This window comes from Callithrix jacchus, chromosome 3 (assembly GCF_049354715.1).
Source record: "Callithrix jacchus isolate 240 chromosome 3, calJac240_pri, whole genome shotgun sequence".
NCBI classification, from domain to species: domain Eukaryota; kingdom Metazoa; phylum Chordata; class Mammalia; order Primates; family Cebidae; genus Callithrix; species Callithrix jacchus.
Genome location: NC_133504.1, coordinates 116868861 through 116896383, shown reverse-complemented (window position 1 = coordinate 116896383; position 27523 = coordinate 116868861). Strand labels below are relative to the sequence as shown.

The window sequence follows — 27523 nt, the reverse complement described above, 5'->3', positions numbered from 1 at the left end:
GGTGCAAACTGCCTAGGAGGGCAAGGGCGAGGGAGTGGGCGAGATTGGCTGAGGACTCCACAGCAGATCAGCTACAGAGCGAAAGAACTAAGTCTCTCTCTCTCTCTCTCTCTCTCTCTCTCTCTCTCTCTCTCTCTCTCACACACACACACACACACACACACACACACACACGTGTACACTAAAAAACTCGGACCAGCCGCGCCTCAGCTACTCCAATCCCTGGAAAAGGCGATCGAGCGCCCTCCGGACCGCTGCGCACAGCCCCGGCTCGGACCCCGCTCCGACCCGGCGCCCAAAGCAGCGCTAGTCCTAGTCCCTACCGCAGCCCGCTTGGCCGGGTGTTCCCAAAAAATAAAGCAAGGCGGGAAGGTACAGACAAATCCTGAAAACACCCGGGCCACACACGCCGCGACCTACAGCGGTTTCTCAGCGTTGGAGTGGAGACGGCGCCCGCAGCCCCCTGCGCTGCTGAGGTACGGGCGGCGGCCGGGAAGAGCCCACCTGCCGGGCTGCGCTCGGCCCGCACCGCAAGTGGGGCTGGCCGCTATCTCGCTGCACCCGGCTGCGACCGGGGCTCCGTGAGCCCTCGCCCCAGCTGGTTTGGAGTTCAACCCTCGGCTTTGCCGCCGCCTCCCTGCGCCTTCGGAGTGTCCCGCAGCGACGCCGGGAGCGGACGCGCAGCGCGGGTACCTCGCCATGGCTGGGGTGAGCAGGCTGCTCTTTCTGTGGCTGGGCTGCTTCTGTGTGAGCCTGGCTCAGAGAGAGAGACCTAAGCAACCATTCCCGGAGCTCCGTAAAGCTGTGCCAGGTGACCGCACGGCAGGTGGTGGCCGGGACTCGGAGCTGCAGCCGCAAGACAAGGTTTCTGAACACATGCTGCGGCTCTATGACAGGTACACCATGGTCCAGGCGACGCAGACACCGGGCTCCCTGGAGGGAGGCTCGCAGCCCAGGCGCCCCCAGCCTCTGCGCGAAGGCAACACGGTTCGCAGCTTTCGGGCGGGAGCAGCAGGTGAGTGCGCTAGGTGAGAACCCCCCTTCCCGCGGTCCCGCCCCAGTTTTCTCCCAGTACCCCCCACAGCTGCCTTTTGTGTCCCTCGCTCGGTGGCGCTGCCCAGGGACCTTTCTTAGCCCTCCGCAGCTGCCTTCTGGATTCCTCTGTCCAGTCACACCCCGCGTGTCGCCAGCTGCATCTCCTGTAAGCCCACTTTTCAAATCCAAAGTGAGAGGGGGAAATGGAGAGATGGAAGGGCGCGGAGCAGTGGAGGGGGTAGGCTGGAGGAACTTCGTGGAAACAGGGAAGGGGCGACACCCCGTGCCTGCGAGGTCCCCTGCCCTGAGTGTCTGGAGCACCTCTACGTTACCTTATTCTGTTGATTTCTAAATCGGCCAGCGGAAATTCCTCTGGACTGGGCTTTAACCATGTTTACTAAGAGGCAAATGCCATTTTATGTCAATGCTAGGGCCCAAGAGAGAAATCAGTCTTGAATTAGAGGCTTTCCCCTCTCCTTTTAAATAGTTGCTTCTCCAAATCTTGCACCCGCTCTTAATTCGCACCCTTTGTGTTACTGTACTATATTTGACACTTTACTTGATAATTCCTTAGTGGCAACAAAACAAAACAAAAGACAGGTGCTTGTGTGTTTCTATTATTTAAAATGCATCTGGGTAAATAGGGGTTGTACCAAGTCCATGCTGGGAGGAACTGGGGGACAAGGGAAGGGAGCAACCCTGGATGTAAACACCTCTTGGAAACTGGCCCAAGAAAAGCTGCTCATCCCATTTTTCAGCACAGATCACTTCGGACTGAAATTAATGGCTTAACAAGGTTTCTCCTAGCCCCTGTGGTGAAGGGAATAACTTATGCTAACAGCCTCCCTCCCTTGTGTTAACAGCTTGAGGGAAAGCTTCCTGGACACTAACTCTGTTTTTATGCTTTGAGGATTCACCAAGCTTTTCTGTTCACTACATTCCTGATCAGAAGAAATGTAACTGCAAAGCCTATTTTCAGTGAACTGTTGAACAATAGCCAAGAATCTACAAGGAATAAGGCCATGCCTGAATCAATACTGTCAGAACCACTAGAAAGAAATCTACCAAAACTTTGATATGTAGGACTCCTGCAAAAAAGGAAAACTAAAGCATTCATCAAGGAAAGCCCTGTATTGTCTGTGTAAATATATTCCAGAGCTCATAGGCACGATGACATTTACAATAGAGGTGAATTATGCTTCATAATGCAGAAGTCTTAGCTAGAGACTGAACTGAACCAGATTGTACTTTCTTCTTAAAAACATGATCATGATCTGTGAGGAGCTGGCCACCAGTAAGGAAAGAGAAACCTGCTCTGTGTTATCCACAGCATCCCAGCCACTGGAGGAGGCTGTCCTGACAGCTGACCACACCAGTGAATGCTCTGTTTACTTTGGTGCAACTCTAGGGGCAGAGCTCAGTGAAGGACTCATGCAGGAGCTGCAAGGTTTGGAAGGAAGTTGGGTGAGCTAGGCAGGTGACAAAAATTTTCTTGGTTCTATTCCTAGAGAATAGTTGAGGCTCCGAAGAGAAAAACTATAATTTCTTTTTGTATTAACAAGTTTCATTTATAGTATGAACCACTTGGTTTGAAGGTAGAATTTTAGTTTGTTTCATTCACAAATTGTACAGCTTGTATTTGTTTTAGGCTAAGTTAACCATAGATAAAGATTTTAATATCTCAGGCACCATATAGTTTGTGGCTTCAACTCATTACTTCCAATATAATTCCAGAGAGTCCTTTACCAGCCTCACTGTAGTCTCATAACATCAAATGATAAACTCTGATATGGAGGCCAGACATTCCCTTGAAATGATGAGTTGCAGTTTGATGCATATATACAAGGCTGTGTGCCCTGATAAGAAAAGTAATCCCTTTAGCATTGTAGAGACTGACTTAATGACTTATTCATCAAATGTAGACACTGGTTTTTGTGGAAGCTTACGTGTCATGTTACCTCATTGAGACTCCCGGAGAGGTGGTTGGTGTTGGACCCCTTCCAAGAGTGTTTAGTTACTAACACGCTAAAAAGACTATTATAAGGCAGTTCTGGCTCTAATAAGGCAGGACTCCAGGAAGGTGCTAAAGTTTTCATGTGTGTCCCTGTCTTTTCATCCGTATCAGCATTTCCATAACACCCTTTCACCTTGTGACATATGTCTCCTTGTAGGTGAAAGATGCTGTCTAAATTAATGTGGTAGATACATTTTCCAGTCCAAAGTTTTTAAGTTTGGGAACATATGGGTTTCTCTGCACTGAAGATATTAGAAATTTTAATGGAAGGTCAGGTGGTGTGCTATATATGGGGCAGCTGCTGATCCGGCAGCCTCCGAGTGCTTATTCAGGCTGAGTTATAGCCTTAGAGTCCTATTTGTTCCTTGGAACACACCTGATTAAAATTATTTATTGTTCTAAACCTAGAATATCTTTGGTTGAAAGTTAGCTGCTGCGGTCTCCTTTTGATTACTTTCTACTTAAACCATTACTTGATGGTGGGTGGCATCCATCCTAAACACACTTTCTGCTAACCCCTTACTCCTCCCTGAATGCTATGTAGTTGGTGTGCCAAAACCGTAAATTTGGAGTGCTTGTAAGTTTTTTGTGATGTAGAAGCGTTTATATAAAGATAGGTTTTATCTTTCCTTTTTCAAAATGTAATTTACAAAATATATTAATGACAAAGAAGTTCGGCTTCATAAAAACACACTGTGTGAGGGAAGACAGAAGGATATGAAATTAGCATTTATTTTGATTTTGGTTTAAGTTGTCTCTGGCTATGATAAAGAAGAATATTTTACAGGAAGTTTTCTTCTGTTTTGATCTTTTAAGATACTTATGATCATCACTGTCTCATGATTCCCATATCACTTAATCTTACTTTTCTTAACCAAACACCGTTTTGTTCTCACTCATTGGCGGGTGTTGAACAATGAGAACACGTGGACCCAGGGAGAGGAGCATCACACACTGGGGGCAGTTGGGGAGCAGCTAGGGGAGTGACAGCAGAGGGTGGGAAGGGTGGGGAGGGATAACATGGGGAGAAATGCTGGATATAATATGAACCTATGCAACAACCCTGCACATGTACCCCAGAACCTAAAATAAAATTTTTCTTAAAAAACTTACTTTTCATAATGACAAATGTAATCTCTTTAGGAAAAACAAGTAAAGCACACGTTATTAGGAAACTATCACTATTTAGACATATACCTACAAAAATATCACATTTTAAGTGAGTATTTGTCACCTTTAAAAAAACACACATACTTCATAGGTTTAAAAAAATAATTGAGGTAATCCAGCCCCACAACTGAATATTTTCCTGCAATGAGGAAGAGTAGTTTCTTTCCTCCTATGACCAAAATACTTTTAAAATAAGTAATTATAATATTGAAATGTTTCTGAAGTATGAGGCTAAAATTTAGGGTTTGGGCAAAGATAGTATATTATTAACTGTTTAATGATCATTCCAATAGGAGCCATTCCTTCAGAATTTATAGAACCAGTGGGAAAACATCATTCGTGATAAGTTTGATGTTAAGGGACTATAAAAACTATTAAAACATAGTTACCTTGAATTGCCTAGCACCTAGAAACTAGGCTTGAAATTTACAAGTACTTAGATAATCTGATGCTTTCATTTAAAGGACAATAGTACCTCTGGGGAAGAGGAGCTGGATGTGCAGCTGCTTTGAATTACACAAGTCTCTGAATACATGATAGCCTTTAATGAAGTTTTTACTGTAACAAGCAAGACAGCTTTACAATCTCTGACATTTAAAAAATCACAATGCCATGAATTCTTGATTATTCATGCTAATGGAAAGGAGAAAGAAAATAAATTACATAAAAAATAATTTAAATTTAACTTTGTAGTATAGCCAGAAACACTTAAAGAGACCAAGAGAACATGGGGGCAAATGAAAAAAAAATCTCCTAAGCAAACAATTCACTCAAGGAATATTTGTACATTAGATACATAATTCAGAATGAATTAGAAGGGTTGCATACATTTTACCTAAGTAGTGGAAGTTCATAAGCACTTGATTGAATGAGTTCAGATTTTTCTAAAAATTAAATAGAGACATGAATATCAAATCTGCTTTTAAGCATTTTTACATTATATAATTTTATATTTGGAAGACACATTTAAGAAAACAAGTCCTTCTTTTAATGAAAGCAGAAATAAGTACCATGATGTATTTGCCAGACAATTTTTCAAACATACCGAGCTCATCTCAAAACCTGTTATTTTTAATAGCCAGATCTAATTTTCTAGGATTAATTTTCACAAAAAGAGGTCTTTGTGAGTTGTTAGCAGGTATTATATAAAATTGGGTCCCATGGTCAAATCTGGGACAATGTGATCAATTTTCTTTGCTGTGGGATCATTCAAGGCCTTTAAATGCTAATGAGTCCCTGTAAAAGGGGAATACTTTCTCCTGGAGAAAGCATTTCAGAGCAATGTCCTTCTAAGATGTCTAGTTGGGAAAACAGTGATTCAACTGAATACTGTCTCGTTTTTCATTTCCCATGCAATACCTATCTCACTATGTTTACTTGTATTATTGCTTTTTGGACTTGCGTTCAATTGGCATTGTACCATCTTCCTGCTTTTATGTTATAAACGTCCCTGAATGTAATTTTAGAGTTCTTCTGTCATTAAATATTATTTTTCCCTGTATCTTTATGAGTTCTTCATTGTTTTCTTCTATAAGATTAATATGCATTGTTTCACACAGGTATTATGCTTTAAAAAGAAAAGCTAGTTTATTTGTGGAAAAACTCACTAATAATCATACATATCACTTTGTTAATGTTTTATCACCATTACTATCTTGACGAAAGGCACATTTGCTCAAGATATCAATCAAATTCCTTATGTTACAAATCCCCAGTATTTTTTACATCTAATAGGCATAATAATAAAAATTATACCTATCAAAAAATCTCATGAAAATGCTTGAGCAACTTGTTATATATTTTCTATTGGCTAGTCAGGACTTTTGTGCTTCAGTAACAGAACTTCTCTTCCCAAATGTTGACGATTCTCCCATATGCTCAGTTTATATATCCTAATAATCAGTTGGTGTCTTAATGCCTTCATTCTGGTGGCAGTAGTGAAAAGACATTTGGCATCACAAATAATCTTAAGTTGGACTTTTGTATGCCATGTTTCAATTGAGTTAATTTTTATGATTATGTTAGAAATCCCTGAAAACAGAATATTTAATAAAAATATTGACTTTTTTTAATCAAGTAACACAAGTATATCAAGATTATATCTACTTTTTAGAGGAGTAAAAGATGAAATGTAACCAAAAAGCTTTCATAGATGGAATATATTTTACAGCCAATAAAATTACTATTTACATTTTAGCAGTAGTTGTGTCTTAGCATAATGACATATACAGCAGTACTCTTGGATAACATACATTTTGAGGAATGATATTTTAGAGTCAGGATTTCTCTTTGTTTGTCTAAAAAACCAGCATGTAGATCATAGAGTCAAATGACCATGGGCTTTTATTGACTCTTTTAATGATGTATATTTCTTCAAAAGACATCTTCTCATGGCAGTAGAACCATGGTAAATGCAGTACCTTGGTTGTATTCGGGCATACCATGAATATAAGTGTGTGTACAAAATGATCCCACTGTATTACTAGCTTCAGTTAGTCCTTCTTACTTTGCTAAGGTGCTGTTAAATATTTCTTTTTACAAAATAATTACTTCCAATAAATTTAAAAGGACAAGGTTCTTTGTTCAGCCCCCTCATTTTGCAGTTAAAGTGACTGTCCAACACACTTTCATTTGCTTTTCTTTCAAAATTTTTTGCTTTAATTGCATGAAATTAAAGACTGATTTAAGGGTAATTGCACTTGGTGTGGATTAAGTGAAATGGTTTTCAAGTAGAGAAAAGATTACTAGTGTTTTGTTTTTTCTATTACCTAAGGCTAAGAGTTAAGAGATCTAACTTCTATTGTTGTCTGAACTGCTAATAAGTAAAGTCATCCAATATTATTATTCTCAATTTTTTTCATCTATCAAATGGGTTAAATTATACCTACTGTGCCTGTCTCACAGGAAGATGGTGAAACTCAATTGAGAAAGTGAATGTAAAGATGCTTTAAAATTTAGAATCCTATATAAATTAGGTATTCTAATATTTTTAGTATTTTGAGATTGTTTCCCTCTAACTTTTCACAATGCCTTAAACATATCTCAGATGTTGATAATGTGTACTTGTTTGTAGCACAGAAAATATTTGGGTGATGATGTAAAAACAGTTGGTAATCATCTCTGCAATCTATGATATCCCAATCCTATATTAAGCAAATATACTATTTTCCATCCTGTCCATGGTGGCTGAGTGGCGCAGGGTTATACCTTTTTATAGAGATTTGTTGAAGTTAGTTATTTTTAAAGTATAGTTCATCGAGTAGCCGCATCAATACTACTTAGAACCTTATTAGAAATTCTCTAGCCCATACCAGACCCTCTGAATCAAACTCTGCAGGTGGAGTTCAGAAATTTGTGTTTTAAAAAGCCATCCACAAGATTCTGATCCATATTTGAGAAACACTGCTCTAAGCTTCTGTCCCTAGAGTTTTGAGTATTTTATGTTCAAATTATCCTCTTCAAAACTAGAATTGATTATCATGTTATTCCTCATCTCATCTGGCTCTTTTAGTGGGCCTATCCATAGACAAATTGTTTATTGACTTATATAATGACTAGCCCTTTTATATTTATACCTTAGATGGTATATTACTGTCTTTATGATGGTTTTTGCCATAAAGAAGTCTTCAAAGTAAGTTGATCACTGCTTACCCTTCTCTTACAGCTGCAGAGAGTTTGTGATGTAATAAATTTGCTAGAAGAAAAATATGGTATGAGTAGGATTCTACAAAGCAAATCCCTGGGGATTATGGAGTCTATCTCATTTCATCTGTGTTCTGAGGACTTAGCACAGTTTGCCATATAGTTGACAGTCACTAAATACTTCAGTTGAGTTGAATTAGATGTTCAGGAGAAAAGATGAAATGGTTAAAAAGCTATCAGCCAGGCAAATCCTTTAAAAATAAACTTCCCTTGAATGAATTTCTTATGGGGCATTTTATCACTTATATTTATTCTTCAAATGGCAATACTATTCTACTTCATATACAATGATTATAATAATTCTTTTTCTAATGAACTGAAGGGAAATATCATATGGTATTTGTACCCAACAAGGGCTCTTGCTGACTTTGGGAACTTGAAATTACTTGAAAGTTTTTATATTTTGGTGTTAAGTAGGAAACACTTTTGAATCTGTTAAGTTTACAGTGTCATTCATTCAACACACTTAACAAATACCTTTTGGGATTTAAGTGCTCCAGGCTGCGTGAAGTACTAGGATTTCAAAGATTTATAGAACACAGGTCTGCCCTCTGAGCACTCAGAGTCTAGGAATGCCTCTGGGCAGAGGCTACGAGTAGATAAACTGATTAATGAACATTTTACTATTCGAGAAAAACATACATCATATCATCTTTGGCTGTTTTTACTTTGGACATAGAGAATGCTTGTTTTGAGATCCCATAAAGCACAGTCATTTGACTGGACTGTGCAGGAGAAACAAAAGAACACGAAGTTTGTGTTCTCTGCAGAAATTCTCCCTTTGCCTGTGCCTGAAAGTTGAAGGCAGCACAGGGACGCTGCAATCTTGACTAAGTAATCTGCAGCAAATATTCGGCCAGCGACTAAGGGTAGATATGTCACTGTCCTAGGCACCCCTGGCACTTCTAGCAGCTGTACTTTGTTTGAAGAAAGAAGTTGGGGCAGGGGGAGGTTAGGTAGCTGGCTGTTCTTAGTTACATATTTTCTGTATGACTAAAATGTTTTCCCTGCTTCCTGAGGATTTAGCTAATCATCAAGATTTCATCTAGTCTATTTGTTTTAAAATCAGACTTTACATAGAAACCTTTCCATTGTATGTTCTAATTCCCTGTGAAAACGTTCTGTGTGGGCCAGCACAAAGGTGAACTTTCCCTTACCACTCCCTGCACACAGCCTCAGCTACTCCTGGAGAGACACTGAAGTGTTGCAACAGCATGGCCGGCCCTAAGTCCCTAAATCAGAGCCCAACTTCCTGAAATGAGTCCTGGGCTTCATCAGGTGCAACTGCTTTGTTTTTAGATAAAAATAGAAATAAATCTTCTACCTTTATTTAATAATCAAGCTCCTTTTAAAAAGCCTACCCAGCTTCCTCTCCAAAGTCAATTGCTAGCTAGCTGGCTAATTCCTATGGTCCTTCATGTTTGCATTTCTCTAACAAGTAAGTTGAACTAAATTTGCTAACTGATTTTTAAAAAAGCATTTACTGTGTTACAGGAGGCTGAAGAGTCTGATATAATACAGATCCTTGTCTTTAAGAAACCTATGGCCTTAAGAAGGAGCAACAGTGTAATGAAATGTTAATAAAGGCAGGGTCCTAGCCAAAGAAGTGGGTTGTCATGACAAATTTGCATCCAGGAGTGGTATCTCTGCCTTGCCTTAAAAAACTAATCTGGATTATCAAGGAGAAAAAGGGTGAGTAGAGACGCTGCAGAGAGAAGCAGCAACAGGTGCAAAGTCCCAACAAGGGTGTACAGAAGAGTTTGGCTTGTTCGGAAACTCCCCTGACTTCTAACCTCCTTTTCAGTTCTCAGGTGTAAAAACTCTAGAAAATTCAAAATATAAGATTACAATGCCACTGGTAGACCCTAACAAGACTGCAGTAGATATATTCCACGTGCCAGTCCCAGCAAACAGTAAGAAAATAGCACCACCTATTGGTAGTCACATTTGACATTAAAATATATCTGGGAGAAAGCTGGAAAACCAAGCCGGTTAAGGGATAAGAGATTCTCTCATTCACCTTTCACGCTCTGCCCTACCATAAAAACATCCTCCCGTAATAGTCATGACTTATCTCCAGTTGCCCCACTCCCACAGATGGCTCTCACTAAGTAAAGCAGTTTGAAAGTCATGACTTCTATTGGCTTGGATTTGGCCACCATTTAACTATCACCTATAGACTTCATTCTCATCTTTGACACTGGAAAGAAAAACCTTGATCTCTCCACAGTCCCTCAAATATTTGAAAATAATTCTCATGTCATTGCTAAACTTTCTTTTTCTCCCCCTAGTCTGTGTTTTCTTATTTATTCAATTCAAATTGAAAAGATGATTTCCAGACCCCTCAACATTTGGGTTAGTTTCCAAGTTTCTCTCTTCTGCATTAATAAACTGGTTAGAATGACAGCACCCAAAATTAGGCATGCAATTCCAGATATATTTAGATGATCAGTGTGGCATACAATTAATATTTTCTAGTACCAAATACTATCCACAGCCTAAAAATGCGTGTGTTTTTTTGTAACCTGATAAAATCCACCCTTATTTATTGTATCATTATTATATCAGTTTGCTCTTGTTAGTCAGGAAGTATTTTCAGGTTTTGTATTCAATCATTCCCAATAGATAAGTATTTAAATATTTCAGGATATTTTTTGTATCATTATTTTATCAGTTTGCTCTGATTCATCAGGAAGAACACTTCAGGTTTTGGATTCGATCATTTCCAATAGATAAGTATCTGAATATTTCTGAATAGAAAAGGTGAATATTAAGGGACTTTTTATTCACTGATACTCAAACATAGATATTTGTGTGCATAGATAAACTGTGCTACAACTCATGAGGAAGAGAGAGACAATACAAATCTTTTGTTCATAAGTATGGAAAGACACTTTGAAAGAATATCAAATTTAAAAAATAAAGAAGCATGAAAGCAATTGAATAGATATTATTATATACTGGTATTTGCAGGAAGGTGTTTACCTCATTCTTATTTACTTCTCTATATTCATTCACTTGACCCCATGCTGCTCTCTTATTACTATTTTTTTGCCAATCGTAAATGCTCAGTAACTATATGTTGAGTTGATTATCAATTTACACAAAATAAAATGTTTTAGGATCAGAGAAGACAAAAATAAAGTATGGGTTAGAAAAGTCAAAGTCAATGAATGCTTCATGAAATGGCTGACAATTGTAGGCTATTGTTTTGTTTCTTGGATTTTCTTTCTTTTTTTTTTTTTTTTTAACCCAGGAGGGAAAGAATCTAGAACAGGCAGAGATCCCTAGCCTAGGTGGAAATAGAAGAGCAAACACATCAAGTGTTGGGCATAACATAATGGCTTTGGTTAGGCTTCAAATTGGCCATGCCTTTGCTCATCTTGGATGGCTTAGACATTTGCTAGAACTTCAGTTGTATAGCGCTGCTAGAACTTCAATAACTAGGCTAATTATAAGTATTTTTCTATTTTCTATTTAAAACATCAGCAACATTTCTTTTGCAAAAGCTTCCAGATATACAGCACTACATACTGCTAGAATGTGTTCTTTCCATTCCCTCTCCAAAATTTCCTTCTCCCTTCATCTCTAAAAGTCTGATCAAAGCTTAATTTTTACCTGTGTGTTTCTTTGCCTCTACCTGAATAAAGTTAATGGCTCCCAAAATTCTGTTCCAAGCATAGTTAAAACCTTTGGCAGCTTGTATTATCATCATGCAGGTAGATAGTCAATTCACGTTTGTAAAGTAAAACATTTGTTTTGCTTTGGTCTTTGTTCTCTGCTGGTTTTCGTGTGTTTATGTGTGTAATACACAAATAATGCAATTGAAGCTATGTATATAAATAATCTTTATGCCAAAAGGCACTGTTGCTAAGATGCCATGTTCTATGAAACAGCAATTGTTGGTCTCAGACTTTTGATTACAGATTGAAGTGATTAGCTACAGTTTGTGGAAAAATTAAAAGGTAATCACCAAAATGATCTTAATCTAATATGTCCTTCATAAAGAAAGAATATTGCATTTCAAGAAGTTAATATTTTGTCCAATTTACTGTTTGGTTTGCATATTCATATTTAGCAGAATTTGAATTCTTTAATGCATTCGGGAAAATATGCCTTTTTTTCTTTCCATTTTGACTACAAAACTAGTGATTATTCTAGACCACGACCATCCAATAGAGATTTAATGAGAGCCACAAATGTGAGCCACATATGCAATTTAAAATTTTTGCTGGCCACATATAAAAGTGTGAAAATAAGTGAGATTAATTTTAATAATATATTTAATTCAGCATAGTTGAATAAAGTTTTTAACACATGCTGGCTTAATATAAAATGATATTTATATTCATTTTCATAGTAAATCTTCAAAATTCAGTGTGTATTTTACACTTACAGCACATCTCAATTTAACTCAAACGTTAAGTGGTTACATACTATCATACTGGCCACCTAACATTCTAGTCAGCTAACATTTACTGAATATTTTCTATGTGTTTTGTGTGTCTTATCTCAATTAATCCTCACAACAACTCTGTTGTTGGTAGTACTGGACTCACTCTATAGATAAGCACACCAAAACTTAAAGAGCTTAGGTATTTGCATGAGGGCAGCTATTGGGTGTAGTGGAACTGTGACTGGTCCAATGGGCTTTGACTTCAAACCTATAATCCAATAAAAAATTTAAAAAAAAATAAATAAAAATAAAGCACTGATTTAAAATGAGAGCCATTAGAAGAGGCAGTATGACAGATTCTGAGACTTTTACAAGAAGACGTTGTAGATTGGACACAGAGGTAAAGACTAATTAACAGCAGGTCACAAGGTGACTAGAAGGAAACATGTTTGAAAAAAGAAAATATTTTGAAGCAAAATGTGGGGCAAGGGGCAGGATTGGTTTATCCATATCCCTTGGAGTTCATTTATTCCCCACCACCATGTTTGTTTGGCAACCATTGGATTGCCACATAGCTTGAACAGAGTAGCTTCTCTTCCACTTTAAGCTTCTATCTGCTCTGGTGACTGGTATGAATTAAGGCTCAAGTCTCTGAACAGTCCTGATGCCATGGCTTTGTTATAAAGGTCTGTAAAATACTACCCTGGTATCATGGATTATACAAATGTGCACCAACAGCAGTTTCCTCCTTTTCCTTCACACAGTGTTAAAAATGAATAAAATATGTTTCCCATTGCACTTCCCTTGTGCTTGGGGACTCAATGAACTCATTTTAAGTTTCCACATCTTTATAAAAATGTTTTGTTTCTACTGAAACATGTTTTTGATCAAGAACATAATTTCACGATGGCGTGTGTGTTTCTGAAACAAATATGTATATGGAACAAGTGCATGGAGAAGGGCTTAGGACCTGGTGACTGATCCCAGAGCTGGAGATTCCTGAGTACTAACCTCAATTGTGCGGATTTCATTTTATGAGCTTAGGGGAAGGAATCAGATTTGGCCCTTGTTAATTAATCTCTCATTCTCTTCTCTCTCATTTCTGGATTTGAAGAATTGGAAGTATGAGTGAACAATTTTAATCGTTGCTGTTAAGTTATATAGAAATTTAACTCTTAAATGTATGGAATGTCATAAACTTCAAACAAGCTCCGCAACAGCATTCTTTTTTCTTTTTTGACATTTTTGCAGCATGCCTTATTTTTTCAGATGTATTATTTAAATATTGAGAGGTGCTGGATCCTACTCACCCAATGCTTACCATGCATAGTACGTTATTTTTTTTTTTTTTAGATCGGGTCTCAGTCTGTCACCCAGGCTGGAGTGCAGTGGCATGATCTCAGCTCATCCCACCCTCCACCTCCCAGACTCAAGCAATTCTCCAGCCTCTGCCTCCTGAGCAGCTGGTATTACAGGCATGCACCATTACTGCCTGGCCTATTTTTTGTATTTTTAGTAGAGACAGGGTTTCACCATGTTGGCCAGACTGGTCTCAAACTCCTGACCTCCAATGATCCACCTGCCTCAGGCTCCCAACGTGCTGGCATAACAGCTGTGAGCCACTGCACCTACATTTTTTGAAGTAGGTAGAAGACATAATCCCTGTACGACTGTTAATACCAGAACTAATAACAATAGATATTTATATTTAAGAAACACTTCATAGACACTTTATGGACTGCTTTACACATTTCTCATTTAATTCTGATGACATGCAAGGTAGATATTGCCTCATTTTGTGAAGCAGAACATTAGCTTGTATAATGTTGTGAAGTTAGTAAGTGGCTGAGAGTATTCGAATCAAGGTGAGTGTAATTCGAAACCCTGAGTTTGTAACCCATAGGTTATATGTGCCTCAGACAAAAAGCTATTATAATACTTTACCAAATTTGTAGGAGTAAGTTTTGGTAGTCTTCTGTAACTCTGAGCTTTCACCCATTTAAGTTTCTTCTGTGTTGCAATTTCCACACATTTATGGTGCTTCAGTAAAGGAAAGAGCAAATTAATTAAAATGGCTGATTCTTGTTAATCTTTTTCTGTCTTTTAAAATTATTCCTATTACTTTCTTTTTATTCCAGTTTCAGGACTCTCAAAAACAAGAGCCTGCATAATTGTTTTGCTTTGTTTTAGTTGAGGTGAAATTCACACTAATTTTAAGTAAACAATATAATGACAGTTAATACCCTCACAATGCTGTGCTATCATCAAGTCTATATAGTTCCAAGTATTTCCACAATTTTAAAGTAAAACTCTGTAACCATTAAGGAGTTACTTATCATTAGCCCCTCCCTTTAGCTTCCCACAAACTACAATCTGAGATTGTGTCTATGGATTTTACTATTCTGGATATTTTATATAGTTGGAATCAAACAATATGTGACTTTCCATGTCTGGCTTTCATTTAGCATAATTTTTTCAAGGTTCACCTACATTATAGAATGTGTCGTTACTTCATTTTTTTCATGGCAGAATCATATTTGATAGTATGGCTGTACCACAATTCGTTTATCCATTCATCCATTGGTAGTCATTTGATCTGTTCTAACTTTTGGCTGTTGTGACTAGTGCTACTATAACCGTGTAGTTATTTGAGTGCCTGTTTCAATTCTTTGGGGTGTATATATAGGAGAACAATTGCAGAATTATAATAATTCTACGTTTAACTTTTTGAGGAATTGCCAAACAGTATTCCATAGCCGGTGAACCATTTTACATTCCCACCAGCAATTTGAGAGTGCTCCAATTTCTCCACATTCTCAGTAACCTTCTGGGGTTTTTTGTTTATTTGTTTGTTATGGTCAAGTAGTACTTCACTGTGATTTTGTGTTTCCCTGATGACTAATGGTGTTGAGCATCTTTTCATGTGCTTTTTGGTCATTTGCATATCTTCTTTGAAGAAATGTTTATTCAAGGCATTTTCCCATTTTTATTTGGTTTCTTGATCTGTTTATTGTTCAATTGTAACTGTTATATATACATTATGGATACTAGATTTATCAAATGTATGGTTTGCAAATATTTTCTCTTATTATGTAGGTTGCATTTTCACTTTCTTGATAATGTCCTTTGATACACAAAAGTTTTTAATTTTAATAAAGTCCAGTTTATTTTATAAATTTACCTATTTTATTGATGTATCTACTTTTTCTTTTGTTCCTTACACTTTTGGTGTCATAAATAAGAAGCCATTGCCAAATTCAAAGTCATGAAGATTAACCCCTAGGTTTCCTTTCAAAAATTTTATGGGTTTAGTTTTCATACTTAGGTTTCTAATTCATTTTGATTTAATTGTCATATAGTAAGGTAAGAGTCTTGTTTACTCCTGTTTACTCTCTCTCTCTTTTTTTTTTTTTTTGCCTTCCTAGAAACTCTTGAAAGCAAAGGACTGCATATTTTCAATCTGACGTCGCTAACCAAGTCTGAAAACATTTTGTCTGCCACACTATATTTCTATATTGGAGAGCTAGAAAACATCAGCCTGAGTTGTCCAGTGTCTGGAGGATGCTCCCATCATGCTCAGAGGAAGCATATTCAGATCGATCTTTCCGCATGGGTCCTCAAATTCAACAGAAACCAAAGTCAACTCCTTGGCCATCTGTCAGTGGATATGGGCAAATCTCATCGAGATATCATGTCCTGGCTCTCTAAAGATATCACTCAACTCCTGAGGAAGGCCAAAGAAAATGAGGAGTTCCTCATAGGATTTAACATTACTTCCAAGGGACACCAGCTGCCAAAGAGGATGTTAGCTTTTCCAGAGCCTTATATCTTGGTATATGCCAATGATGCTGCCATTTCTGAGCCAGAAAGTGTGGTATCAAGCTTACAGGGACATCGGAATTTTCCCACTGAATCTGTTCCCAAGTGGGATAGCCACATCAGAGTTGCCCTTTCCATTAAACGGAGGAAGAAGCGCTCTACTGGGGTCTTGCTGCCTCTGCAGAACAACGAACTTCCTGGGGCAGAATACCAGTACAAAATGGATGAGGTGTGGGAGGATAGAAAGCCTTACAAGACCCTTCAGACTCAGGCTCCTGAAAAGAGTAAGAACAAAAAGAAACAGAGAAAGGGACCTCATCAGAAGAGCCAGACACTCCAGTTTGATGAGCAGACCCTGAAAAAGGCAAGGAGAAAGCAATGGATTGAACCTCGGAATTGTGCCAGGAGATACCTTAAAGTAGACTTTGCAGATATTGGCTGGAGTGAATGGATTATCTCCCCCAAGTCCTTTGATGCCTATTATTGCTCTGGAGCATGCCAGTTCCCCATGCCAAAGGTAGCCATTGTTCTCTGTCCTGTATTTCCTTCCTATTTATATAGGCAGAAAGACACATTGACTAAGTTGAGTGTATGTATAGGGGGTTTGTGTAAGTGTGTGTGTTTCCATTTGCAAAATCCATCTGGACGATTATTTACTACATTCTAAAGTATCATAGGTAATATGGTTATGCTTTCTTTAATGGTTGTTAAAGTAATATGAAGTCAGTATTGGTATAAAGAAAGATATGAGAAAAAAAGTATGTGTAAAACATGTTTTGTGTTGCTTCTCAACATGGTGCATATTCCGCCACATAGTTATGTGTGAACCTACACCTGTCCACGTAAGCAAGTCCCAGATGGTAGAAGGCTGATCTCTGAGGAGTACTCATGGGATAAGTGAATGTCATGGGAGCACAGAGAAGAGCTAATGGGATTGATGTCCTAATGTGGAACATTTTTAAAATAAATACCCTCTTGTGAGATGAGTTGTTCCCACAGAGATCAGGATCAGGACTGAGTCAGGAAAACTGACCTCGTGAAATCCACCACATCCTTAATTCATTTGCTTCACTGATAAACATCAAAAAAAAAAAAAAAGAGAGAGCAAAATAGGATATGATGACTCTGTAAACTTTTTCCAAGACTAATTTCAACCTGTCAGAGCTTACCTGTGTCTCTTCCAAAATCCTTAATCATATCAGTTCTCAGTCTCCTGACAAATACATTTGCAGAAGTCTCTACAACCCCTACCTCCAACTTGCACAGCAAGTTCAAGGGACTGTTCTCTTTGAATTTAAGTTTAAATAGTACACTCTATAGTAAAATATAGTAGTGCTCTTTAGGCTTCATTTAAGCATATTGTTTCACTTCCATTCTCAGCTTGTAGAAGTTTATATCTCTATAAACTTTAAAAAAAAAAGTAGATTAAGGAACAGGATTCAGAAGAAGAATACTTTTTTTTCCAAAATTTGAAATGAGTCAATTTTTGCTATTGTATGATGATGAAGAAAAAATCTTTGTCTTAACAAGTGATCAACTTCTGCTTATACATCTCTAAAATATCATTTTCATGTTCTAGCCACATAGTATTTGGCTATAATCATTGTGATGCCAAGCATAACACACACATAAATGCAAAGGCCTTTAGTCTGGCATAGTGGCATGCCCCTGTAGTTCCAGATACTCTGGAGGCTGAGGCAGGAGGATCATTTGAGTCTAAGAGTTGGGAGTGAGCTCTGATTGCACCATTGCCCTCCAGCCTGGGTGACAGAGGGAAACAGTGAAACCCTGTCTCTGAAGAGAATAAAAAAGAAAAAAAAGCAAGGGGTTCACTGCACAAGGCTAAATTTTATTTTCTTATTATCCTACTTTTCTGAGACCCTTTCTTTCCCAAGAATTTTTGATCATTTTATGTTTCATAAACCCAAGCAGAAAGTATGAATTCTGTACACTTGCAATTATATAAAGAGCCTTGTCTTGTCTAAATATTCATAAAGGATATTTTACTGATCAAACAAAACTTGTTTAACTGAGATAATATTAAAAAACACACACAACACAGATGGCAAAAGTAACAAGCAGTGATGAGTCTTTATTTTACCGTGTGACTTGCCTTGTGGCATTGAGAGGCAAGAATGGTTTCAAAATCTGTCTTTAAACCCAGGAAAACTGACTTCAATTGGGTCTTGAAGTTTTCTAAATAATCTCTCTCATTTATAAATGGTAACATGTTCTGGGTAGCCTGAGGAAGGAGTTTTTCTCTTTTCCCCTGACTATAATTTTCAGAACTCAGGGAACCATGACAATGCAAAGATACTCTGTTGACTTGCTTTTGAACCCCTAGCTCTGGAGAATTGGTTTGGTATCCACTCCTCCACAATTACTTCCAATTTGTCCCTCTCATCTGTTAGTTCTACTTGCTTTTACTGTTCAGAAACCTGCTGTTGCTTCAGAAGAGCTTTGTCATGGTTCTTAATGATCTAAAGGATAATAATTTAAGAACTGATGAGGAATAAGGCAAAAATAGTAGAAATAAATATAAGTGGAGAAGTATGTTAGTGCAGGAGAATAATTAAATGTACATGCTTGGTCATAGCAGGGTCTCTTAAACCTTAATGTGCTGGCAAACTTCCCTGGATTTAGTTAACATGTAGGTTTGGATCCAGTGGATACAGGAGTAGAGCCTAAGATTATGCATATCTAACAAGTTCCTAGGTGATACAAATGCTGCTGATCCACAAACTGCACTTTGACTACCAAAATTGAAAATCAAATCCTTTTAGCTTGACTCTTGATTCTACCACTTACCTGCTATGACTCTTTGAAGAAGTTATTCAGATTCTCTACCAGTTATTTTTACAGTTTGAAAAGGGTCATATGGTAAATAATAAAAATAATAGTTTCTATATAACAAAAACAGTAGGCAAATGAGACAGTAGAGCACCTTGCACATAGTAGGTTCTCAGTAAATATATATTATTGACATTATTATTCATGGCCATTTCTGAGACTAAAGATAAAGAAGAGCAAATGTAGGACTTTGAAGAAAGACTGAGTAGGAAATAAGATCAAGAGAATAAAATTTGTAAAGCAGGAAAATGTTTTCTAAATGTCTCTAGTCCCTTTTCAAACATCACAAAGCTGACAATAGGTTTCTCCCTGTGGGTTCAACAGTCCACGAGCTCTTCCAAGGAAGTTTCTCTGGAGAGTAAGAGAATCAGGAGAACATAGTTGCAGCAACTGAACTCCTCATAATATTTATAAAACTTGGAATGGCATCAGAACTCCAGGGAGACATAACAGGAATAAGTGTGGAGTTTTCTCTCTGAGCTTCAGATTTCCTTTTGCGAAGTTGAGAGTGGAAGTTTGGCTGTTACATAGAGTTCTCAATCTCTCCTCACCTTGTGTGGATCTTCTTAACTTTAAAACTTTATAGTGGTTCCCTTTAAGTCTTCCAGGCTTTGTGTCTTTCAAGTGGTACAGTGACCAAAAAAGATGAGAAACATGGAGTCAAATGAAGCTGCTACATTAGGGGTAATTAATGCATCCCTGTTATCAGTACAGTGTCCAATACAGCAACCAGAGTGAACTATGTAAATAAAAATATAGTCTAAGCAACAGAGGAGAATAAAGGCTGCTGGTCACATCAGTATAAAACATGTGGAATAATTGAGGTGCCAAAGACCTTTCAGACTTTAGATATACTTTTTGACCCAGAGAAAGTTCTCCCAGGCTAGACTGCTTTGTTAGCCCTACTTTCTTTTGGCCTCCTGAGCCAAAGACTGTTCTATATGGCAGGGCTTTTCGTCTGCAAAAGTTGACAACCTGTTCTGTAATTCAGAACAGCTGTGTTCTTTCTCCCTTTCCCAAATTCCAGGCTTTGCCCTTTCACTGATTCCAATTAGATAGTTTCTGGGCTATCACACCCATATGGGCTGGGCTAGAATTGTGGAGTAAACCTCCATGGCCCAGGTCAGGAATGAAGGCTCTTAACTGATGACATGCTCTCTCCTGCTAATGCATTTGTAATCAAATTCAACTCGAGGACATCATACACAGCTTGGCAGGTGCAGGCCTGACCATTGCAGATTTCATTCACAGACACAGCAGTTTGGATTTTTTTGATTTCTAGCCCTTAGAGTCAATCTGTTCTCCCAGAGAGGGATTCTTGGAATTCTGCCATGAGATGAAAAATACCCATACAGTTAGTTAAAGCCAAGTTCTATACCTCTATCTCTCCTCATCACCTTAGAAAATATGGAAAACAGAAATTTCAAATGAAAATGATTGAGCTGTTGTCACTGACAGAGATCCAAAAGAACCAACAATAAGGATTAGAGGAATGAAGTGGTTTTTTTTTTTCTTTTTCGGTAAGCAATTGTGCAAAAGCTAGAAATAGCAAACACATAGAATTAGGCAGCAAAGAATCTAAACACTTTGAAGGAAGTATTCCATATAAAGAAGAAATTCACATTTAATGAGTTAAAAGTGATATACTCTCAATTCCTTGAGTCTTACAATTCTAATCTCTGGTCATAAAAATGAACCCTAAAAACACTAAATCTTGATGTGCTGAGTTACCTAAGCAAAAAATTACCTAACTGCTGTTGAAGTCATTTTCACCCTCATTAGAAAGAGCAACTGGTAAGGAAAGTAGTACATACATGCATTAGTAATTGATATTTTTCTTAATTTTTTAACTTTTTAGTAAGGAATCATGAGAAACATAATCTGAACTCAGAAACAAATGAAGATTTCGGACTGCAATATGCTTTACACCAGCAAATTACTGCATGGAGCTTTTGTGCATGACATAATTGTTTCTGGTAATGGCAGGTTGATCAGAAGATTTCATAGTGAGAAAAAAACAAACAAAAAAACAAAAACAGGGGAAACTCCCTAGCAATCTGCTAGGTTCCTGAGAAGATACACCAGTGCAGAATGAGGGGCTTCTATCTGAATTTCAGTGAGTCCGCTAAAGACTATTCATATACTCATAGTTTCTGAATCTATCATTTATTAGTTGGAGCTTAAAAATAAAGACAGGAATTTTCCTAGGAAACACCCATGAATATTTTCCATATCTACACCAGGTCATTTGCAAGAAACTTGTATTTTTGTTGATAGGAATTATTTCCACAGAAACGGATAAAATGGAGGGTATTTTCTTTTCAGTATTTCATCCATTTAACAAGTAGTTATGTTGTGCCTAGATTATACTAGGCACACAGGAACAGGACTGCACCCAAGGTCTCATCTAATCAAGTTGATCCACTTTGTATAAAATTCAAATATTACAGAAGTCATTAAATATTAGAGCAACAGAATAATTTTGGAAAATACAGGTTAAGAATCATTTTTGCTTTCATAAACAGAATAAACAAGCTATTTGGATGATTGAGTCATAAAAATAACTTCAAATCAGTAAAGAAAAGTGGATGGCTGCAAAAATTTTCTTTAGAAATTACCAATAACAAAACCAAGCAATGGCTACTGATATTTGTTGCACAATACTGATTACCATTTGTAGGTTACACATATTATTGGCCATGCAGGGTATACAATATGCAAAATAAAACAGCATGGACTTTCTTTCCTTGAGGGAGGAATAACTTGCTTTGCAATTAATTAAAGCTAATTAATTAAGTTAACCAGCGTATACTGAAAATCTCTAGAAAAAAACGAGTAAAAACAGTTGCCCATCATGAAGACTAATTACTTAGTTCCTTATGCCTAATCACAATAAAGTTGAAGTCTGACATATGGATTTTATTTCATTGAAATTAAAAGATGGGATGAGATAAATGAAATTTGCCTTTTTTTTTTAAACAGTATGCCTGCATTCTGTATTATTTGTTTCTCCCTTGGTTTGTATATATACCTAACTTTTTAACTTGTTTCAGTTTCCTATGCTGGGAGTTTTAGGAGTTTGAAATTAAAATACCGATTCACTGGGGCAGGGGTTCCTCTGAGTCATGAAAAACGTGGCTCAAAGTCCCGAGATTAAAAAGTAAATTTTTGGTCGAAGTCCTACTCCTGAATTGGTCTCTGGCAAGTTACCAAATTTCTGATTCTCAATGTGTTTAAAACAAAACTATTTTCACCTGCCTAAAAGAGGCATCGGGAAAAACTGGTGTTGCACAGTGTGGCATCTCTTAGGAAGTCCTTCTTACCATTCTGGCAATACCTAACATTCTGGGCTTGCAAAAATGACTGTTCCTTTAGTACTTTTAGTTAGAACAGAGCTGTATGGGTTCTTTAAATAAAACCACATGCTTCACATAGATGTTAGTGGTCCCATTTGGCTTTTTCTCAGGGAAAAGATTCTTACCCAGACTTCTTTGGTGAAAGTTCTGGCATCCATAGAATAACTTTAGGCCCAGGTAATTCCCAGAGGTAATCCCCAGAGTACATGGCCCACTTTAGAACACACCACCATGTTTAATTATAAACCAGTGGAGTAACAGTGACCCCCAGTGGCCAGTGGTGTGGTCTTGCTACCCCCAGTTTGTGCTTCTAAAGAGAGTTGAATAATTACGTAGTGGAATAGTCACCATCCAATTCATCTTGGCAACTCTTAAATAAATAAATATCCCTTTGGCCTGCTTGGTTTTATTTTAACAATGCTGAAATATCACTGCAGCAGTGGCAATAATGTATCTCTTTTAAGTGGAGTGTTTGTTAGGGTTATGATTAATATAGTGTCAAGAACAAATCATATTTGTTGCAATCTTGTTATTGAAAACACTGTAGAATGTATTAATTCCATGTTTGGGGACCAAGTTGTTTGTAATTAAATGATTCTCGCTGAGATAGTTTAAACAGAGGGTTAAACCCTCTCCCATTTACAAGCTATATGACCCTAGATATGTCATTTAAGCTTTTTGAAACTTTGTAAAATGTAAGAAATGTTAGTTTTCTTGTAAGAATTAGAGACATTATATATAACATGCCTGGAATGCAGCAGGCACTTAGTAAATAATAACAATTTTGGTAGTGTGGTAGGGGAGATTGGCCTGAATGTATAATGATGCTACAGATTTAATTATATTGTTGAAACAGATTCATTAAATAAGTATTTTATATAATGAGGACTGAGGAGTGGAAAACCAGTTCCACCTAACACATGTGTTCTTCTTTCATTTCTTTTTCTAGTCTTTGAAGCCATCTAATCATGCTACCATCCAGAGTATAGTGAGAGCTGTGGGGGTCGTTCCTGGGATTCCTGAGCCTTGCTGTGTACCAGAAAAGATGTCCTCACTCAGTATTTTATTCTTTGATGAAAATAAGAATGTAGTGCTTAAAGTATATCCTAACATGACAGTAGAGTCTTGCGCTTGCAGATAACTGCAAGCAATGGTAAATAACTCATTTGAATGCATAATTCAATCATTAGTTTATTTTTATGGACTTCTTCTTCTTCTTTTTCTTTTTTTGCACTGCCAATGCATTCTGTTTCAAAAGATTATTTCTATAGTCAGATGGGAATGAGCAAATAGATTGAAGATTTCCACCAAGCAGAAGGACTATATTTGCTTCTGAATGTAACTTAAAGCAAAATTTAGTAAATATGGACATCTATTTCTCTTTTTGTAATCAAACACAAAAACTTATCAAACTGTTTTTGGAAACGTTAGCGAACACACTGGTTTATCTTTGTAACATTCTTTGAAAATAGAATGGAAAAACAGCAATAGCCTGTCATTTATCTCTACTCATTTAATGACTAAAGGGAAATACAGAGTAATTTCATGTTTCAAATTAGGCTTATTGCCTTAAATTCCTGAGAAAGTGCAAAATAATCAACTCTGATGTTTACCTTAAGTTGTTGAGACTTTGTTTACCCTTGTTTTCCCCCCACAAGTCATTGTGTAAGTGTAATGGAAAGTGTGTGCTGAACGTTAGAGTGTATGTATGTGTGTACATGTGCCAGGTGCCTGTGCCCTCTGTAGGATGGTTTGCTTAATATGGTTTTATAATTCAGTTCACACAGAATTCTTTATATTTTAAAATTTTATGTTTTGGCAAACACCATTCAGTTATGAGAATGTTACCAAATATGATAGAATAATCCAAGAGCATATACAGAGAGTTACCACCTGACCCAGCTATCAATTGCAAATATAGTTGTTTTCATTTCATTTCCTACCAGAAAAAGAAATCAGCAACCCAGTTTTAGAAAACACAAGCATAATTCCTCTTCTGTACTTCTTTTACACAAATGCTTTCATTTATTCTAAACTGAATTTAAAAATCCTTCCTAAAGCCATTAATTTTTTAATTCTCTTTATATTCCTTTACTTCCTATGAAGTTATTGATAGATGTTGAGGTCCAAAAACTGATGGAATATTGAAGATCTTTTTAAATGATCAATTTAAGCATAATCACATATTGAGTATCTTTCTGCAGTCACATCTAAGGTGCTTTTTCACATAGATCAGGATTTTAGCTCAGTCTTAAAATCTAAACTTTAGCAAAGCTCACTAAACACTATTCACCAGGTATAGGAATCAAATATAGACACTTGTTTGTCTTTGTTTTCTTTGTTTTCCATTTCTATGTGTCACATGAATGTGTTCTCTTATACTTTTACTCTTGAACATTATTTCAAAAACCTTCTTCTCACTGTATTTATTTTGTGTGTCAGAAATGTTTTCAGGCCATAGATCATTGTTACTGTTAATCTGTGGTTAAATCTCATTTCAGTTCAGTCATACCTGATAGTTAGAAACATCTCCGCCATTTCAGAGGCTGTGCAGTATCAGAAGACATGGAGTTTGTTCTGTCTCTGCCTGTAGCTAATTATGGTGGTTCAGTCATTTAATAAATATGTTTTGAGCATCTATTTTGTGAAAGACACTGTGTTACCTGTGTGTCTTCAGTGTCCTCACTGGTAAAATGAATAGGCTGGTCGTGAGCTGGAAGGGTTAAGTTTATAATTCCAGCTATTTCATATGAGTCTTCCTTGAAGGAATGATAGTGACTGATATAAAAACACTGTAAGTCCCTCTTTTAATAAACTAAATTCAAGAACATCCTGTACTTCACTGTTCATAAACTAGTATGGCATTCGCTTTGGTTTAAGTGGTGTTTTATTAAAACCCCATGAAAAGAAGCTCTTTGACGCCTTGGGGTACACACATGTTGGTGTGGTGTGTGTTAATTCTGTGAGTGAGACACATCAGTTCTAAAAGAAATCAGTGAAGTTCTGGTGCCTAAGTTACTACACTTTCTTCTAGTTTATTTTTTGTTATAGTAGCATAAAATTAAAGATTCAAAGTGAGATGGAGGACATAATTACTTTTTAATACATGTTCTCTAACATTTGAAAATAAAGGTATATGATAGAAGTGGGTCAGAGTGTGATTACAATTCTGATCACATTGTCTTTCAATAAAGAAAACTTTTTCATTGGTAAATTTGGTGGAATTCTAAATTTAGCATTTTTCTAGAGATGTATCAACCAAAACTTCTGGCAATTCCCAGTATCACATCTTATCTTCTTACAGCCAAATATCTGTTTGTTACCTTTCTTAATTTGAACCAATGTGCACTTATTACAGATTGCACCCCACAATGGCCAAAACCCACTATATAATAAAATTTACAAGTACCAACTAATAATGATTATATTTGAAGTAGCAATTGATATAAAATTTACAGCACAATGAAAAGACTTGGTAATCTCTTAGCAATGGAAATAGGTTTTAACCAGTAGTTTTTCTGGGTGATTTGTAGCTATCATTTTACAAAGATAAAATTCCTCCTGAATTGAGGATGTATTATGGTATAAATTGGAAAAGTTTTATTTCCAAACAATAAAGCAAGATTACCTTTCAGTAGTAGAGACTGAAGTAAATGTATTAATAGTTTAATCAATACAAATTTACTAAGAATAGTTAGAAAATTGAGTAAGTGCCTGATTTACAATTCGTTAGGTACTCCTTTCTGTATAATTCCTACATAGACTTTTAGAAATCTCCTGATATTAAATTATTAAATTGGGATTCGTGAGAAGAAAAGCTACAATTATAAATGGAGTTTGCTAAATCATGCATAATACTCTCTCTCTCTCTTCCCCCACAAGTAATCCCTCTACCCCTATTTCCAGATGCAGCTCACATACACACACACACAGACACACAGACACACACACACGCACGCACACACACACACACACAGAGTCAGTTACTGAAAAAAAGAATTCTTTCTTAAAAAAACTTTTTAATATGGAATGTTGCTCTTGTAGTCCAGGCTGGAGTGCAGCAGTGCGATCTTGGCTCACTGTAACCTCTGCCTCCCAGGTTCAAGCAATTATCCTGCCTCAGCCTTCCAAGTAGCTGGGACTGCAGGAGCCCACCACTGTGCCTGGCTAATTTTTGTATTTAATAAAGAGAATTCTTTTTGTTCAATTAACTGTTCTCTTGAATTCAGATTAGGGGACTGCCAATGTTAACAGAATATTTTTTAAACACTTTCTTGTAACCTGTGTAAATAATATACAATTTACAGGATTTGGGGTTGTAGAACTTAAACTGGAAGATTGGATTCCTTATATCTCAGGACTGCAATATTCCAGATAAATTTTTATGTTTCCTTTGCTATATATTAACTGATTATCATTTATATGTTAAGATTTTTTACTTTAATATTTCTAATTAGAACTCTTATTGCCCATCTAGTATTTTCATAGGCAATCAAATGTAACACTGTTAACAGTATGAGTTATTTAACATGATTATATAATTACATTATTCAGTTTAGTCTTTCAGCTTTCACTTTTCTCTGTGCTAACAAGTAACTAATGTCTGGGCATTGACTTCTTACTGAATCAAAGTTGGGTTAAGAAATAGCTATGCACACCTGATGTGTAAGATTAAAGAAGAGATTAAATAAGAAATCTTGGGTATGTCTGACTTTTCTGTATAGATCTTTTTTGCCTTCTGAGTTGTATTTTAATGTAGTTTATAAGTGATAAAAATAATCCTTATTTTCTAAAAACCAGTCTTTCTCTTCAGCTTTCCACACTAGTTTCTGTAAATGTTTTAGTTGAGAATTTAATACTTGTACAGTCAATGGCAATTTTAAATATATATATTATATATGTATATGGAAAAAGTGTAAAGATGCTTTTAATTTATTTAATGACTATTGCCTTTCTATAATAATAATAATTTTCATCCTTAATTATTAATTTTAGTTAAAAAAATCCTTTTTGCTACAGTTTGGTTCTTTAGGCAAATCCATTTAAAGGATATACTGCAGTGAAACTGTGAAGAATACTTCACTACCAATGTATAAGCTTTGTTGAATTTGTATCATTTTCTTTCAGTAATGAAAAGCTATTCATTATACAGTATGAAAATAAAAATTGCTTCATTGACCA

General features: G+C 36.8%; 1 protein-coding gene across 1 annotated transcript; it reads left to right on the top strand.

Annotated features, from left to right (window-relative positions):
• Positions 1–27523, top strand: BMP3 (bone morphogenetic protein 3). Its single transcript, XM_002745671.6, has 3 exons — positions 1–1015; positions 15743–16653; positions 23292–27523. Exons 1-3 carry the CDS (start codon positions 700–702, stop codon positions 23481–23483), a joined length of 1419 nt encoding a protein of 472 aa, XP_002745717.2. The 5' UTR covers positions 1–699; the 3' UTR covers positions 23484–27523.

Bases quoted from the DNA above. Each gene is read 5' to 3' on its own strand.
- BMP3 (XM_002745671.6), top strand. From the start codon at position 700: ATGGCTGGGGTGAGCAGGCTGCTCTTTCTGTGGCTGGGCTGCTTCTGT. The intron at 1,016-15,742 runs GTGAGTGCGCTA...TTGCCTTCCTAG, and splicing joins CTTTCGGGCGGGAGCAGCAG to AAACTCTTGAAAGCAAAGGA. The intron at 16,654-23,291 runs GTAGCCATTGTT...TTCTTTTTCTAG, and splicing joins GCCAGTTCCCCATGCCAAAG to TCTTTGAAGCCATCTAATCA.